The following is a 16,848-nucleotide window of genomic DNA, read 5'->3' on the forward strand; positions in this document are numbered from 1 at the left end:
GCTATGTCATAATCGCTCAAAGTTATAGAATGGAGTGATAATGGCAGCTATTTTCGTTAGAAAGAAATCCAAACCAGTCTATTTGGAATGAATGGCAGTAGAGTGATGCATTTCCTGTTTTTACTTCTGCAAGAAAATAAAAGGCACGAGAAATATCAGAAATTGTGTAATTTAATTTAAATCAAATCAAATTACATTTTAGGTCACATTTTTGGTCACATAGAAGTGGCTAGCAGATGTTAATGCGAGTGTAGCGAAATGCTTGTGCTAGTTCCGACAGTGCAGTAATATCTAACAAGTAATCTAACAATATCACCAACAACTACCTAATACACACAAATCTAAAGGGATGGAATATGACTATGTAATTATAAATATATGGATGAGCGATGGCTGAGCGGCAGAGGCAGTATAGACATATGAGATGATAATAGAAGATATGTAAACATTATTAAAGTGACATTGTTAAAGTGACTGGTGATCCATTTATTAATGTGGCCATTGATTTGAGTCTCTATGTTAGCAGCAGCCTCTCTGAGTCAGTGAACACTGTTCAGCAGTCTGATGGCCATGAGATAGAAGCTGTTTGTCAGTCTCTTGGTCCCAGCTTTGATCCACCTGTACTGACCTCGCCTTCTTGATGATAGCGCGGTGAACAGGCAGTGGCTCGGGTGGTTGCTGTCCTTGAATTTTTGGGGCATTCCTGTGACATCGAGTGCTGTAGGTGTCCTGGAGGGCAGGCAGTTTGCCCCTGGTAATGCGTTGTGCAGACCGCACCATCCTCTGGAGAGCCTTGCGATTGAGGGCGCTGTAGTTTCAGTACCAGGCTGTGATACAGCTCGACAGGATGCTCTCAATTGGGCATCTGTAAAAGTTTGGCTGGGTGTTAGGTGACAAGCCACATTTGTTCAGCCTCCTGAGGTTGAATAGGCACCACATTGTCTGTGTGGGTGGACCATTTCAGGTTGTCTGTGATGTATACGCCTAGGAACTTAAAACCTTCCACCTTCTCCACTACTGTCCCTTCAATGTGAATAGGGGTATGCTCCCTCTGCTGTTTCCTGAAGTCCACGATCATCTCCTTTGCTATGTTGAGTGAGAGGTAGTTCTCCTGACACCACACTCCGAGTGCCCTCACCTCCTCCCTGTAGGCTGTCTCATCGTTGTTGGTAATCAAGCCCACTACTGTTGTGTCATCTCCAAACTTGATGATTGAGTTGGAGGCATGCATGGCCACACAGTTGTGGGTGAACAGGGAGTACAGGAGGGGGCTGAGCACACACTCATTTGGGGCCCCAGTGTTGAGGGTCAGCTAAGTGGAGATGTATTTTTATTTATTTTCTCACCTTTATTTAACCAGGTTGAGAACAAGTTCTCATTTGCAACTGCGACCTGGCCAAGATAAAGCGTAGCAATTCGACACATACAACAACACAGTTACACATGGAATAAACAAAACATACAGTCAATAATACAGTAGAACAAAAGAAAACAAAAAGTCTATATACAGTGAGTGCAAATGAGGTAAGTTAAGGAAATAAATAGGCCATGGTGGCGAAGTAATTACAATATAGCAATTAAACACTGGAATGGTAGATCGGCAGAAGATGAATGTGCAGGTAGAGATACTGGGGTGCAAAGGAGCAAAATAAATAAATAAATACCAGTATGAGGAAGAGGTAGGTAGATAGATGGGCTGTTTACAGATGGGCTATGTACAGGTGCAGTGATCTGTAAGCTGCTCTGACAGCTGGTGCTTAAAGCTAGTGAGGGAGATGTGAGTCTCCAGCTTCAGAGATTTTTGCAATTCGTTCCAGTCATGGGCAGCAGAGGACTGGAAGGAAAGAAGACCAAAGGAGGAATTGGCTTTGGGGGTGACCAGTGAGATATACCTGCTGGAGAGCGTGCTACGAGTGGGTGCTGCTTTGGTGACCAGTGAGCTGAGATAAGGCAGGGCTTTATCTAGCAGAGACTTGTAGATAACCTGTGTAGCCAGTGGGTTTGGCGACGAGTATGAAGCGAGGGCCAACCAACGAGAGCGTACAGGTCGCAATGGTGGGTAGTGTATGGGGCTTTGGTGACAAAACGAATGGCACTGTGATAGACTGTATCCAGTTTGTTGAGTAGAGTGTTGGAGGCTATTTTATAGATGATATCACCGAAGTCGAGGATCGGTAGGATGCTCAGTTTTACGAGGGTATGTTTGGCAGCATGAGTGAAGGATGCTTTGTTGCGATATAGGAAGCCGATTCTAGATTCAATTTTCGATTGGAGATGCTTAATGTGAGTCTGGAAGGAGAGTTTACAGTCTAACCAGACACCCAGGTATTTGTAGTTGTCCACGTATTCTAAGTCAGAGCCGTCCAGAGTAGTGATGCTGGACGGGCGAGCAGGTGCGGGCAGCGATCAATTGAAAAGCATGCATTTAGTTTTACTTGCGTTTAAGAGCAGCTGGAGGCCACGGAAGGAGAGTTGTATGGCATTGAAGCTCGTCTGGAGGTTAGTTAACACAGTGTTCAAGGAGGGGCCAGAAGTATACAGAATGGTGTCGTCTGCGTAGAGGTGGATCAGAGAATCACCAGCAGCAAGAGCAACATCATTGATGTATACAGAAAAGAGTCAGCCCGAGAATTGAACCCTATGGCACACCCATAGAGACTGTCAGAGGTCCAGACAACAGGCCCTCCGATTTGACACACTGAACTCAATCAGAGAAGTAGTTGGTAAATCAGGCGAGGCAATCATTTGAGATACCAAGGCTGTCGAGTCTGCCAACAAGAATGTTGTGATTGACAGAGTCGAAAGCCTTGGCCAGGTCGATGAATACGGCTGCACAGTAATGTCTCTTATAGATGGCGGTTATGATGTCGTTTAGAACCTTGAGCGTGGCTGAGGTGCACCCATGACCAGCTCTGAAACCAGATTCCATAGCGGAGAAGGTATGGTGGGATTAGAAATGGTCAGTAATCTGTTTGTTAACTTGGCTTTCGAAGACCTTAGAAAGACAGGGTAGGATAGATATAGGTCTGTAGCAGTTTGGGTCTAGAGTGTCACCCCCTTTGCAGAGGGGGATGACCGCGGCAGCTTTCCAATCTTTGGGAATCTCAGACGATACGAAAGAGAGGTTGAACAGGCTAGTAATAGGGGTTGAAACGATTTCGGCAGATAATTTTAGAAAGAGAGGGTCCAGATTGTCTAGCCCGGCTGATTTGTAGGGGTCCAGATTTTGAAGCTCTTTCAGAACATCGGCTATCTGGATTTGGGTGAAGGAGAAATGGTAGGGGCTTTGACGGGTTGCTGTGGAGGGTGCCGGGCAGTTGACCGGGGTAGGGGTAGCCATGTGGAAAGCATGGCCAGCCGTAGAGAAATGCTTATTGAAATTCTCAATTATAGTGGATTTATTGGTGGTGACAATGTTTCCTAGCCTCAGAGCAGTGGGCAGCTGGGAGGAGGTGCTCTTATTCTCCATGGACTTTACAGTGTCCCAGAACCTTTTTGAGTTAGTACTACACAATGCAAATTTCTGTTTGAAAAAGCTAGCCTTAGCTTTTCTAACTGCCTGTGTATATTTGTTCCTAACTTCACTGAAAAGTTGCATATCACGGGGGCTATTCGATGCTAATGCAGAACGCCACAGGATGTTTTTGTGCTGGTTAAGGGCAGACAGGTCTGGCGTGAACCAAGGGCTATATCTATTCCTAGTTCTACATTTTTTGAGAGGGGCATGCTTATTTAAGATGGTGAGGAAGGCACTTTTAAAGAATAGCCAGGCATCATCTACTGATGGGATGAGGTCAATGTCATTCCAGGATACCCCGGCCAGGTCAATTAGAAAGGCCTGCTCGCAGAAGTGTTTCAGGGAGCGTTTGACAGTGATGAAGGGTGGTCGTTTGGTCGCAGACCCATTACGGATGCAGGCAATGAGGCAGTGATCGCTGAGATCTTGATTGAAAACAGCAGAGGTGTATTTGGAGGGCGAATCTATGAGGGTGCCCGTTTTCACTGATATGGGGTTGTACCTGGTAGGTTCATTGATCATTTGTGTGAGATTGAGGGCATCAAGCTTAGTTTGTAGGATGGCTGGGGTGTTAAGCATGTCCCAGTTTAGGTCACCTAGTAGCACGAGCTCAGAAGATAGATGGGCGGCAATCAGTTCACATATAGTATCGAGGGCACAGCTGGGGGCAGAGGGAGGTCTATAGCAAGCGGCAACAGTGAGTTTCTGGAAAGGTGCATTTTTAGAAGTAGAAGCTCAAATTGTTTGGGTACAGACTTAGAAAATAATACAGAACTCTGCAGGCTATCTTTGCAGTAGATTGCAACACCGCCCCCTTTGGCAGTTCTATCTTGGCGGAAAACATTATAGTTAGCAATTGAGATTTCAGGGTTTTTGGTGGTTTTCCTAAGCCAGGATTCAGACATGGCTAAGACATCTGGGTTGGCAGAGTGTGCTAGGGCAGTGAATTAAACAAACTTAGGGAGGAGGCTTCTAATGTTAACATGCATGAAACCAAGGCTTTTACGTTTACAGAAGTCAACCAATGAGAGCACCTGGGGGGTGGGAGTGGAGCTAGGCACTGCAGGACCTGAATTAACCTCCGCATCACCAGAGGAACAGAGGAGAAGTAGGATAAGGGTACGGCTAAAGACTATACGAACTGGCCATCTAGCACATTCAGAAAAGAGAGTAAAAGGAGCAGGTTTCTAGGCACAATAGCATAGATTAAAGGCATAGTGCACAGACAAAGGTAAGGTAGGATGTGAGTACATTGGAGGTAAACCTAGGCATTGAGTAATGAAGAGAGAGATATAGTCTCTAGAGATGTTTAAAACAGGTGATGTCATCGCATATGTAGGAGGTGGAACAACATGGTTGGTTAAGGCATATTGAGCAGGGCTAGAGGCTCTACAGTGAAATAAGACAGTAATCACTAACCAGGACAGTAATGTCCAAGGCATATTGATATTAGAGAGAGGCATGCGTAGCCAAGTAAACATATGGGTCCAGTGAGTGGTTGGGCTGGCTGGGGACACGGCGATTCAGACAGTTAGCAGGCTAACAAGCTAACAGTTAGTAGGCCGGAGCTAAACAAGCTAGCAGCTAGTAGACGCGTCGCGATGGGGGTAAGTCTGTTTTTGCCTCTTCGTGCGGTGACGTCGATGGACCAGTCGTGGAATTAGTAGGGTTCCAAGTAGCTCTAGGTAGCTAGCAGACCGATATTGTAGCCCAGGAGTATGCTTCGGTGGTAGCACAGGAGCCCTGGCCGAGCTAGAATCAAGCTAAATTGGTGCTTGCTCTGGGATGGAAATGCTAGCCAGGAGTAGTCATCCGGGATTGCGGTTAGCTAGTTGTGAAGATCCAGATGAAAATGTTCAGTTTGCGGTAGGAATCCGAGGATAAAAATAGCAGGTCCGTTATGCTCTGGTTAGAGTCACGTTGTTCGAACTGGCGAGAGCTTTCCGAGCTGAAGGTTAGCTGATGACCGCTGGCAATGGATTGCTGACTGATATCTGGTAGTTAGCTGGCTAGCTTCAGTTGAGGGATTTCAGATCCGAAGTAAATATAAATACTTTAGGAAAAAAAAGCAGATCCACGCCACATTGGGTGAGGCAGGTTGCAGGAGAGTATTTAGATGATGAGGTTTAGCAAAATATTTTAAAGGATATGCGACAAAAAAATATGTAAAACGATATGTACAAGGGACACGACAGGACAAGGATGTCTGACTGCTACGCCATCTTGCTACGCCATTTCAGTTTCCTACCTTCACCACCAGGGGGCGACCCGTCAGAAAGTCCAGGACCCAATTGCACAGGGAGGGGTTGAGACCCAGGGCCTCTAGCTTAATGATGAGCTTAGAGGGTACTATGGTGTTGAATGCTGAGCTGTAGTCGATTAACAGCATTCTTACATACATAGGTATTCCTCTTGTCCAGATGGGATAGGGCAGTTGTAACCCCAAAATATTGTTGTATAATTATAAATACTGTTTCGGTATAAATAGCCTCTAAAATATATGTAAACAAAGCATAAATGTCAAAATTTTTATTTTCTTGGAAATCTGTGTTTGATATTATATTATACAATATCAGTACTTGATAAATTCACAACTTGTCTAAATCCTATCATCAACTAATTTCAGCCAGTGTATAGCTGTGGATTGACTGCATTGTTTAAATAGAATGTTGGCATATTGGCATAATTTGAAAAATGTATGGAATCATTGCAATTAAACTGGCTGGCTATTACAAATTTACAGTGCAGATCATTTTTTAAATTCATTTTTTTACACTATCTTATCACAGCACTGGCAAATCATGTTTGACCAACTCCCTGACCAAAATGGCTGACCCTTTAGACCATCATAAGAAGGTTCATATCCATTCCAGAGTTCTAATTCCTAATTCTATTTCCAAAGCATCCTGTAGGCTACACAGAATGGGGAAGTTGCCCTGTTTATAGCGAACGTTGCATCATCATCATCATCTAAATGGTGTCACACATCATCTTCTGAAGTGTCCCATATGCAGGGAGGGAATGTATCGGCTGATGACCAGTGGTGGAAAAAGTACCCAGTTGCCATACTAAAAGTAAAGATACCTTAATAGAAAATTACTCAAGTAAAAGTGAAAGTCACACGGAAAATACTACTTCAGTAAAATTCTATTTGGTTTTAAATATACTTAAGCACCAAAAGTACATGTAATTGCTAAAATATACCTAACTATCAAAATTTAAAATGTCCTTATGTTAAGCAAACCAGACGGCACAATTTTCTAGTTTTGTATTTTAATTACGGATAGCCAGTGCACACTCCAACACTCAGACATAATTAACAAACCAAGCATGTATATTTAGTGAGTCTGCCAGATCAGAAGCAGTAGGGATGACCAGTGAGGTTCTCTAGATAAGTGAGTGAATTAGACTGTTTTCCTGTCTGGCAAAGCACTCAAAATGTAATGAGTATTTTGGGTGTAATGAGTATTTTGGGTGTCAGGGAAAATGTATGGAGTAAAAAGTAAAAAGTACATAATTTTCTTATGGAATGTAGTGAAGTAATAGTAAAGTACAGATACCAAAAGAAAACTGCTTAAGTAGTAATTTCAATTTCAATTATTATTGTACTTAAATACTTTACACCACGGCTGATGACATACTCAGCTAAAAAAGAAATGGATGGCTCCAGTTCCTAATGTTCTCTCTTGTCATTTTCAAAACGTACACAATGTTGGCTTGTTATAGATGTGTATGGAGCTATGAAGTCGTGCTGGTAAATGTGGTTAACCTTCACAGTAGCCATAAGAGTGATTTCCAGAAATGTTAAAAGTCCAGAGTACAACAGATGTTACATGATTCCCATGACTAAAGTCAATACAATGGCGCCATCATTCAGGTAGAGTTCAACATGCAAAGTCATTAATCACTAAAAGCATCAGATAATGAAACATGGATATTCAACAGACAGTCACGGTAGACCTCTTCTGATCTACAGTATATCTGATAAACTGGCTCAATACACGAGGTACAATTGATTCTAGTGCTGCGGGTAGTAGGCACAGATCTAGGATCAGTACCCTCCTAATCTAATAACTTTACCATTAGGAGGAACATGCTAAATTGACCTGAGAACAGGATATGGAGTAGGTACAACTTCATCACACTCTGATTTCTGGCACTTTGTGAGGGGCAGGCATGTCTGATTGAAAACACTCTCTCTGACAGTGACAAATCACAGCTCATCATCACTGGAGGCAGCTAATCCATGGAGAGCAACGGAGGACCAATTTAGCCCCAGAACATGCAGCCTACGCAATGAAGAGACACATGGTTCGATAGCCAATCAGCTTGCTCTAGAACTGACGAGCCTGTATGACACTGTAGGAAACAGTGGAATCAATATTCTGTCAGAGCCTCAAATGTACAAGTACATGTATCCCCAAGAGGTATGCATAGCAACAGTATTATTCACTGAACCCAGCTGATAAAGTGAAACAGTAGTTAGCAACTAGACATGTATCCAGATTATTCTAAACCATAATGATAAGTCATCTGTGAATGTTCTGAGTAGATGTTCATTTGGCATTGGTTTCTATGTGGATTCATTAGTAACCTTCTCACAAATACAGGCACTTCTTCCAGTCATGGTAATCCACTCGGCTGCAATCTCATTGATTTGATTTGTAATTTGCAAAAATAAACAACTGATCATCGACAAGGTACAAAACAAATGACTAGACCCCATCTCCATTTCTCAGAAAACACTTAGACTCACACGCATGCCTTTTATCACCTCAAGACAATCTGTAGTTGTCATACCAACAGGTGAGGATTATAACATTGACCACCCAGCTGTGTTTTTATTAATAAATATTTATTGATAACATTTGAAAGGACATTTTTACATACAGGTACTAAGTCTAAGAAATGAACTGCCACTGCACATGTCATGTGATCATCCGACAGAACATTCTATTCCAAGAACAGAAACCGAAAGAAACTGAGGAGAAGATATTCCACCAAAAACCATGACCTCATGCACCGTTTCCAAATGAAATATGTATGTCAGTTCGACTGGTTGTTTTTAAGTACACTGTGCAATACAGACACACCCCATTAAAAACAGGTAGAGCAAGACTAATGTAAAAAACAGTTACTTCAAACTCAGGCTTAGACCAAACTGTTAAAACCTCCTGGTTGTTTTTGTCATCCATTTTCTTTTTAGAACTGAATGAAAAAGAAAACAACGATATTATGTGGTCACTCAACATGCAACTGAATCAATCCAACTCCCCATGCAAACGTCCTGTCCCAGAGACACAGAGCAGACAATGATTGGTCTCTGATAACCATGAGATCGACCGCACATTGTCATGACGTATAACAGTATGTCGACCACTCAGCAGGACGGTACTCCTACGGTTGGGCTGGACCGCCTGGCTCTTCTCCTTGTGGTCGTATTCCAGGAGGGACCCGCGGTTAAGCTTACGGAGACGGAGGAGTCTTCAGAGAATTACAGGACCCTGCCTGGCTCCCACCTGTGGTGCCTTGGTACTGTGGGAGAGAGAGAGAGAGACGAAAGAGAGATAAACCTCCAATAAAGATAGCTGTGTACATTTAGATTAGTAGTCCTAGAGACATTCTGTAGAGGGGAAGAAGATAACAGATCACTTCGGGTCAGTGTATTGACCAAATCTGCTACTTCAATAAACCAATTAAATTGCAAGTTCTGTTAGAAAGTGACATTCACTGCACTGTAGTTAAAGCTTAATAGCAGCAATTGTGACCTAAAGACATAAATAAGAGCTCACTAATACAAGGATCTCTCACGAATTGTAGGTGATAAGCAACAAGCTGTGCCAAACTAAAATATGTTTTGGAAATGATCTTTATTGCCTCAGAATCCTCCTTAGAGGACTGCCAAACATAACTACTCTCTAAAACACCCATAGTGAAAACAGAGATTCTCTCAAACTCCCAGCACTTCAACATGAATGCACTTGATTGATTCTCTTCTTTCGCTTGCAGAAATCTAGCCGCTCAGAATCGGTTAGTTAAGCAAGCAGAAAAACGTCTTCCTCTCTTTTCATCTCATCAAAGTCAGATGTATTTTGCAGTGTTCAGTTCTTCTTGACAGTAATTGTTTTGTTTGCTGGCTTAAAAGCAAAAAGACAGAAGCCATTACAGAAAGAGAGTGAGGGAGAGAGTGATGGGTTACAGAGCAAACAAACACACACAGACATAGTTGCGTTTGAAGTCCTTTTGCGTCCCGGGTGTGTTTTGAATATGTGACTTTTTGGGGGGGGAGGGCCTTGTGAAGGCAGAACAACATTGATTCAAATGGCTGGTGAGGCAGACTGCTAAATAATAGATGTGCTTTCCTGGGGGCTCAAATTAGGATTTCAAAGCATTGTCACATAATGTAACTAACTAAGTAAGTAACCCTGAAGCAAACAGAATAGCCCACTTAATTGTTCCTTTTCTCAAATCCTCTCTCTACCTCTTTTCTTGCTCTCGTACTGTCTCTTTCACTTAATCTACAGTATGTCTCTCCCTATCTGTCTGTCTGTCTCACTCTCTCTTTCTCTCCCTCGCTCCCTCTCTAAACATTGGTGGTTCACTCAGCTGTGTTCTAACAGGAAGACAGTCTCCTTTGATGCCAACACAATAAAGCCATTACGCAAGGCTGAGTGCACAGGTCACACACTCTCTCCTTCAACTCCTCGACACTCCTCTCCACTCAATCTATCCGCCATAATAATAGATGTATTATTATATATTTCCAATGAATGTCAGCTTTTTTATGTATACCGTTGTTCAGCTACCTTGTATATAGCAACATCTTATACAATGCAATGTAAACATGAGATGTAGAAAGGCCTTGATTCTTCTTCAGAAGAATCAGTATACTTGCTGCCATGCTTTTTGCTGCCATCAAGATACACCTACTCTCTGAAAGCCTTTTGCATTCTCAGCTGTGGTTGTTTTTAACAATGGAGGATTTTTTTTGCGCTAGGAGGTAGAGAGGTTGAGAGCCTCTTAGGGTATTTATTATTGAGAAGAATGAGGCCTTAGAAAAGAGGAGGATAATTTTGATGAATGAGTTCCTGTGGCAGGTAACGACACTCTACCGTCTGAGGTCTGAAACCACCAGACATAGGTCAAACTAGTCTGCTCAAAGATGTCGGGTATTTGAGTCATTTTGACAGTATGCAATACAAACCTATTTAGGCTGAGGCAAACCTTGGAAATGTTGCACTTGGAAACAAGACACATATGTGAACACACACACACACGAACACCGGCTTTACCTCTATGAGCGGGTGCCAGTGGGCGATGGGTTTCCGCGGGTACGACAGCATTTCGCTCCAGTGGTCTCGGCCCAGGTGCTCTGCATCGGTGCCCACTTTACACACCCCGATGACCTCATTATGGCCTACACTGGATAGGGAAACACACAGAGGCCTTCATTACACCTGCCTTTGGACTGGAGATGAAGGAGAACTGTCTCGACCTAAACGTAACGTTTATTTGGGTAGTAAGATAAACCTACAAGTTTATTCCAAACTTTAGACAGAACATTAAAGTAACATTACAGTAACCCTGTGTGGATCTAAAAGTGAATCACATGAATCATTGAAAATGTGTGAATTCGTCGAAAAATAGGGCATCAACCAAAATGTATGATGGTATGTGAAATCTCAGGAAAGAACATTCATATTGCGTCTGTATGAATGGTGTGACAGAACTAAATGATGCGACAGAATGAGAGTATCTTTTCAATCATGGTGTGACAGAACCGTCATTCAAAGCTAGGTGATCATGTGAATATGTCTGCCTTCACAGTAATGATGATACATTTTCCATGGTAGAAAAACATAGCGGTACTAAAATGAGAGTTGATAAGAGAAAGAATAGAAGGAAGATAAAGACGAGGAGATGTTGGACTGCTACCCACAAGATAGGAGGCTCCGGGGTAATGTAACCTTCTCTAATTCACTCCCTTCTGCATTGAAAGCTTTTTAACCATTTATATGCCTCGCATCAATTCTGGATCAATATTGTCTTGACTGGAGGTATCTACACGCTCAAGGGGCTACAAGAAACCTGAGAGACTGACAAGTAGCACACGGGTATATACTGCATAAGAACCACAATTTAAAAACTACTGTGTCACTGATTTAAAAGCTACTGAGTCACTGAGTTTAGCTTTTAGTTTAATTTATTCATTCAACCATTTTTTTAAAACAAGCACACGTAAAACTTGAAAAAGCCATACGTGCACATGAATAAAATCATTGAGGATAACACACAATAAAGTCTGGGACTTATTTCCATTTTGCTCCTCTTGAGACAAGATGGCTAGACAAGATCAAACACAGTATGGCAGTGAAATAATTAAACAAAAACATAGAAGAAGAACACATCATTCCAGTTACATCATAGGGGTTATTCATATGGGCACAGAAGACATCAAACATATTTTTACTTTATTTTTAAAGCTGCCCAGAGAGGAAGTTGTTTTTATGGGCAGAGGCAACTCATTCCATTCTGAGGCTCCAGTACGTAAGAAAGTATCTTTCCTAGCATTACTCCTGAACCTGTATAAGCACACATCAGCAACACCTGATCTGGTGTTGTGATTGTGTGCATCCCTAACACGAGGAAATCAATCACTTAGATATCTGGGCGCAGGACCATAAATACTCCTGTAAACCAAACCTATTCTAATCTGGGACACCCTGGCCTCAACAGGCAGCCAGTTTAGTTCCTGGAAGTAGCTCCTGCCTATGTGAGTATGAGGACTCACCTTCAATACCACCCTGAGCAGCTTATTCTGGGCTATCTGGAGCTTCCCCTTCATAAATTTAGATAAGCCCACAAACCAGGAAGTACTAGCATAGTCAAAATGGTGTTGAATGAGGGCAGTAGCTAGCAATTTCAAAAGCTACTGAGTCACTGAGTTAAAAGCTACTGAGTCACTGAGTTAAAAACTACTGGATCTCTGAGTTAAATTTACTCACCGGTCATAGTCCATGACGGCGATCATAAGGCCGATCTGGTCAATGTTCTCTGGTGGGACATCAAAGACTATGGCTTCATTGTAGACAGGGTTCAGAGTGTTCCTCTTAGTTGACGTTTTCCTCTTCTTTAATCTCCGACCGTCACACATTAGTGAGACCTTCACATACGGGTCTAGAGAGATAGAGACATAGAGAGTGACAAACTGAGACATTGAGACTGAGACATTGAGACATTGAGACTGAGACAGAGTCTGCTGTGCTATTTTTGTTGTATACAGCATATTTTGATGTTAGGTAGTATTGAATAGAATAACACAGTGTTATAGTGATGTTCTGAATAGAAATACACAGTGGATATTATGTGTTTTTGTGGTAGTATTGTTATGGTGTGAGGTAGTGTTGACTTCTACCTGATGCCCCAGTGATGTCCATGGCCTTAAGGTTCCTGGCCTTGATCATGGTGATGGTCAGTCTGCCGGCAGTGGGCAGGTAGCACAGAGAGAACATCAGGTCTCCCAGATCCACATTATCCTGCAGGGTGGAAACACAATACAACACCACAATATCAACCACATTATCCTGCAGGGCAGAAACACAATACAACACCACAATATCAACCACATTATCCTGCAGGGCAGAAACACAATACAACACCACAATATCACGCACATTATCCTGTAGGGTGGAAACACAATACAACACCACAATATCAACCACATTATCCTGCAGGGTGGAAACACAATACAACACCACAATATCAACCACATTATCCTGCAGGGTGGAAACACATTACAACACCACAATATCAACCACATTATCCTGCAGGGTGGAAACACAATACAACACCACAATATCAACCACATTATCCTGCAGGGTGGAAACACAATACAACACCACAATATCAACCACATTATCCTGTAGGGTGGAAACACAATACAACACCAGAATATCAACCGCATTATCCTGCAGGGTGGAAACACAATACAACACCACAATATCAACCGCATTATCCTGCAGGGTGGAAACACAATACAACACCACAATATCAACCACTGTGTGCAGGGTGGAAGCACAACATAACAATATCAACCACTGTATCCTGCAGGGTGGAAACACAACCTAACACCACAATATCAACCACTGTATCCTGCAGGGTGGAAACACAACCTAACACCACAATATCAACCACTGTGTCCAGGGTGGAAGCACAACACCACAATATCAATCACATTATCCTGCAGGGTGGAAACACAACCTAACACCACAATATCAACCACTGTATCCTGCAGGGTGGAAACACAACCTAACACCACAATATCAACCACTGTATCCTGCAGGGTGGAAACACAACCTAACACCACAATATCAACCACTGTATCCTGCAGGGTGGAAACACAATACAACAATATTAACAACTGTATCCTGCAGGGTGGAAACACAACACAACAATATCAACAACTGTATCCTGCAGGGTGGAAACACAACACAACAATAACAACTGTATCCTGCAGGGTGGAAACACAACACAACAATATCAACAACTGTATCCAGGGTGGAAACACAACACAACAATATCAACAACTGTATCCTGCAGGGTGGAAACACAACACAACAATATCAACCACTGTATCCTGCAGGGTGGAAACACAACAAAACAATATCAACAACTGTATCCAGGGTGGAAACACAACACAACAATATCAACAACTATCCTGCAGGGTGGAAACACAACACCACAATATCAACCACTGTATCCTGCAGGGTGGAAACACAACCTAACACCACAATATCAACCACTGTATCCTGCAGGGTGGAAACACAACCTAACACCACAATATCAACCACTGTATCCTGCAGGGTGGAAACACAACCTAACACCACAATATCAACCACTGTATCCTGCAGGGTGGAAACACAATACAACAATATTAACAACTGTATCCTGCAGGGTGGAAACACAACACAACAATATCAACAACTGTATCCAGGGTGGAAACACAACACAACAATATCAACAACTGTATCCTGCAGGGTGGAAACACAACACAACAATATCAACAACTGTATCCTGCAGGGTGGAAACACAACACAACAATATCAACCACTGTATCCTGCAGGGTGGAAACACAACAAAACAATATCAACAACTGTATCCAGGGTGGAAACACAACACAACAATATCAACAACTGTATCCTGCAGGGTGGAAACACAACACAACAATATCAACCACTGTATCCTGCAGGGTGGAAACACAATACAACAATATCAACCACTGTATCCTGCAGGGTGGAAACACAATACAACAATATTAACAACTGTATCCTGCAGGGTGGAAACACAACACAACAATATCAACAACTGTATCCAGGGTGGAAACACAACACAACAATATCAACCACTGTGTCCAGGGTGGAAACACAATACAACAATATCAACAACTGTATCCAGGGTGGAAACACAACACAACAATATCAACCACTGTGTCCAGGGTGGAAACACAACATAACAATATCAACAACTGTATCCAGGGTGGAAACACAACACAACAATATCAACCACTAAATAAATCATCTCAAAATAATCAATATACGGTCAGGATCGGTTAAGGACAAGATCCTTATTGTTCTTACCCCAATATCATTAGAATAAGGATGGAATAGAACACTATCACAACAAGCTCTGACCATATCAAGCTCAAACCAGTGCCTTGGGATTTTACAAGGACTTGAGCCAACATGTTGACCAAAAACCCCATCATGGCAACTCTCTAGTTGGTTTCGCTGAAGGGTAGGCAGAGCTTTTTATTATGAGATTAACAATGGCAAATGCCCTCACTCCCTTTATAACTAATATGTTGCTAATTTATAGGAGAACTCATTACTGACATGTCCTCATAAGTATCATCACTAGCTCACTCACAGGTAACGGTGCTGTAGCAAAGGTGTCAGGCTAGATTTATCTGAAACGCTTCCCAGTCATTGGTCTGGAAAACTCCCTCTCATATTTCCAATAATAAACATTGATGCTACGCGAGAGAGAAGACTTCTGTTCGGCTGTAAAAAGCAACAGCTCAATTATCACCCTGTTCTGAAAATAACTCCGTAGAGTTGGTGAGATCTCCTCCTGGTGATCTCCTCTGACACACTGAGAATTCCACTGGAACATTTTAATGGGAGAGCAATAACTTTCTATGCAAGATTTTAATTGATTAACCCAATGAAAGGTTTCATAAAAACGCTACCAAACTTAACACAAAATGTTTTGCTACTATATAGTAATGTAGTCCTACTAATGAGTACCTCTAGACATTCCTAAGGCATATTGATGCGTATGCAGCTGTGCATTTTTTTTGTTACCGTTACTTTCTCCTTCCCAAACTAGATTAGCGAACACAAACAGAATGCCCCTCAGACTGTTAACAGCAGTGCGTTCTGCAGGTCTCTCTCTGCCGTCTACCATGCCTGATTGGGGGGGGGGTTGTTTTCTCCTAGAACCCCCTGCGGTGTTCCGTGATGAGGTCCCTGCGTCCTGTGACATTTACACACCTCTCCCTAATCGTCTTCCTATCGGGTTGCTCAGGGGTGAAAGCAGGATGAGGAGGGCTAGATCTGTGTTCCAGGCATCCAGGGACCCCCCGAAGGGCCTTCACCAGCAGGATATAGCACAGTAGGTGCACAGTAGGTGTAGGAGGCAACAGCAGGTGCAGGAGAAGGTGACGACTGTGCTCCTCTGAGTCTCTGGTCATCACGTCGCCTCACGGCCCCAAATGCTGGCACCATGGTTTCAGGTGACACAATCTACTTACAGAAGCTACTACTCTGCCTAGGAGAAGCCAAATGAGTCCTACAGTTGTGCAGTCATACCTCTTTGTTTCAGTACCGCATAATTACATATACAAGGAGTCTTCTATGGTCATGGCCTCAGCACAGATGCGGAATACAGCTGCACTTCCATTGAACTGTATAGGCCCTTCACACTAGAGAAAAACAACAAGTGTACTGGATCCTGTGTTTGTCAGAGACGTCTTCTTATTGTGTGCTCATAGCTCTAAATCATTACAATGCAACAATGCTGCTGCCTCCTTGGTGCTGCATCTTCCCTGAGCAGAGGAACACAAACATGAAATAGCACCCAGTCAGTTATACAGGCAAGCTGTCTCTGCTTCATTTATAACAATGACTCTGCATTCACCATCAATAGAAGCCTATGCTGTGTCATGATTACGACAAACGGACAATATTGCAGCAGATAAGCAAACACCCCTCTATGACTAGCAGAGCTGCTCTCCCCCGGGCCAAACAATCAGTTATACTTCAACTGATATT

The 16,848-nt window shown here is 42.7% G+C and overlaps 1 protein-coding gene across 1 annotated transcript in view; it reads right to left on the bottom strand.

Annotated features, from left to right (window-relative positions):
* Window positions 1-7,022: 7,022 nt before the first annotated feature.
* Window positions 7,023-16,848, bottom strand: part of LOC112263777 (synaptotagmin-9) — a 42,214-nt gene continuing 32,388 nt past the window's right edge. Inside the window, exons 4-7 of the mRNA XM_042330954.1 lie at window positions 12,933-13,053; window positions 12,523-12,694; window positions 10,810-10,939; window positions 7,023-9,052 (exon numbers count right to left, since the gene is read on the bottom strand). Coding sequence (XP_042186888.1) covers window positions 8,984-9,052; window positions 10,810-10,939; window positions 12,523-12,694; window positions 12,933-13,053 — 492 coding nt within the window. The 3' untranslated portion in view covers window positions 7,023-8,983. The remainder of the gene's footprint in view (window positions 9,053-10,809; window positions 10,940-12,522; window positions 12,695-12,932; window positions 13,054-16,848) is intronic.

Source organism: Oncorhynchus tshawytscha, linkage group LG12, assembly GCF_018296145.1.
Source record: "Oncorhynchus tshawytscha isolate Ot180627B linkage group LG12, Otsh_v2.0, whole genome shotgun sequence".
Classification (NCBI taxonomy): domain Eukaryota; kingdom Metazoa; phylum Chordata; class Actinopteri; order Salmoniformes; family Salmonidae; genus Oncorhynchus; species Oncorhynchus tshawytscha.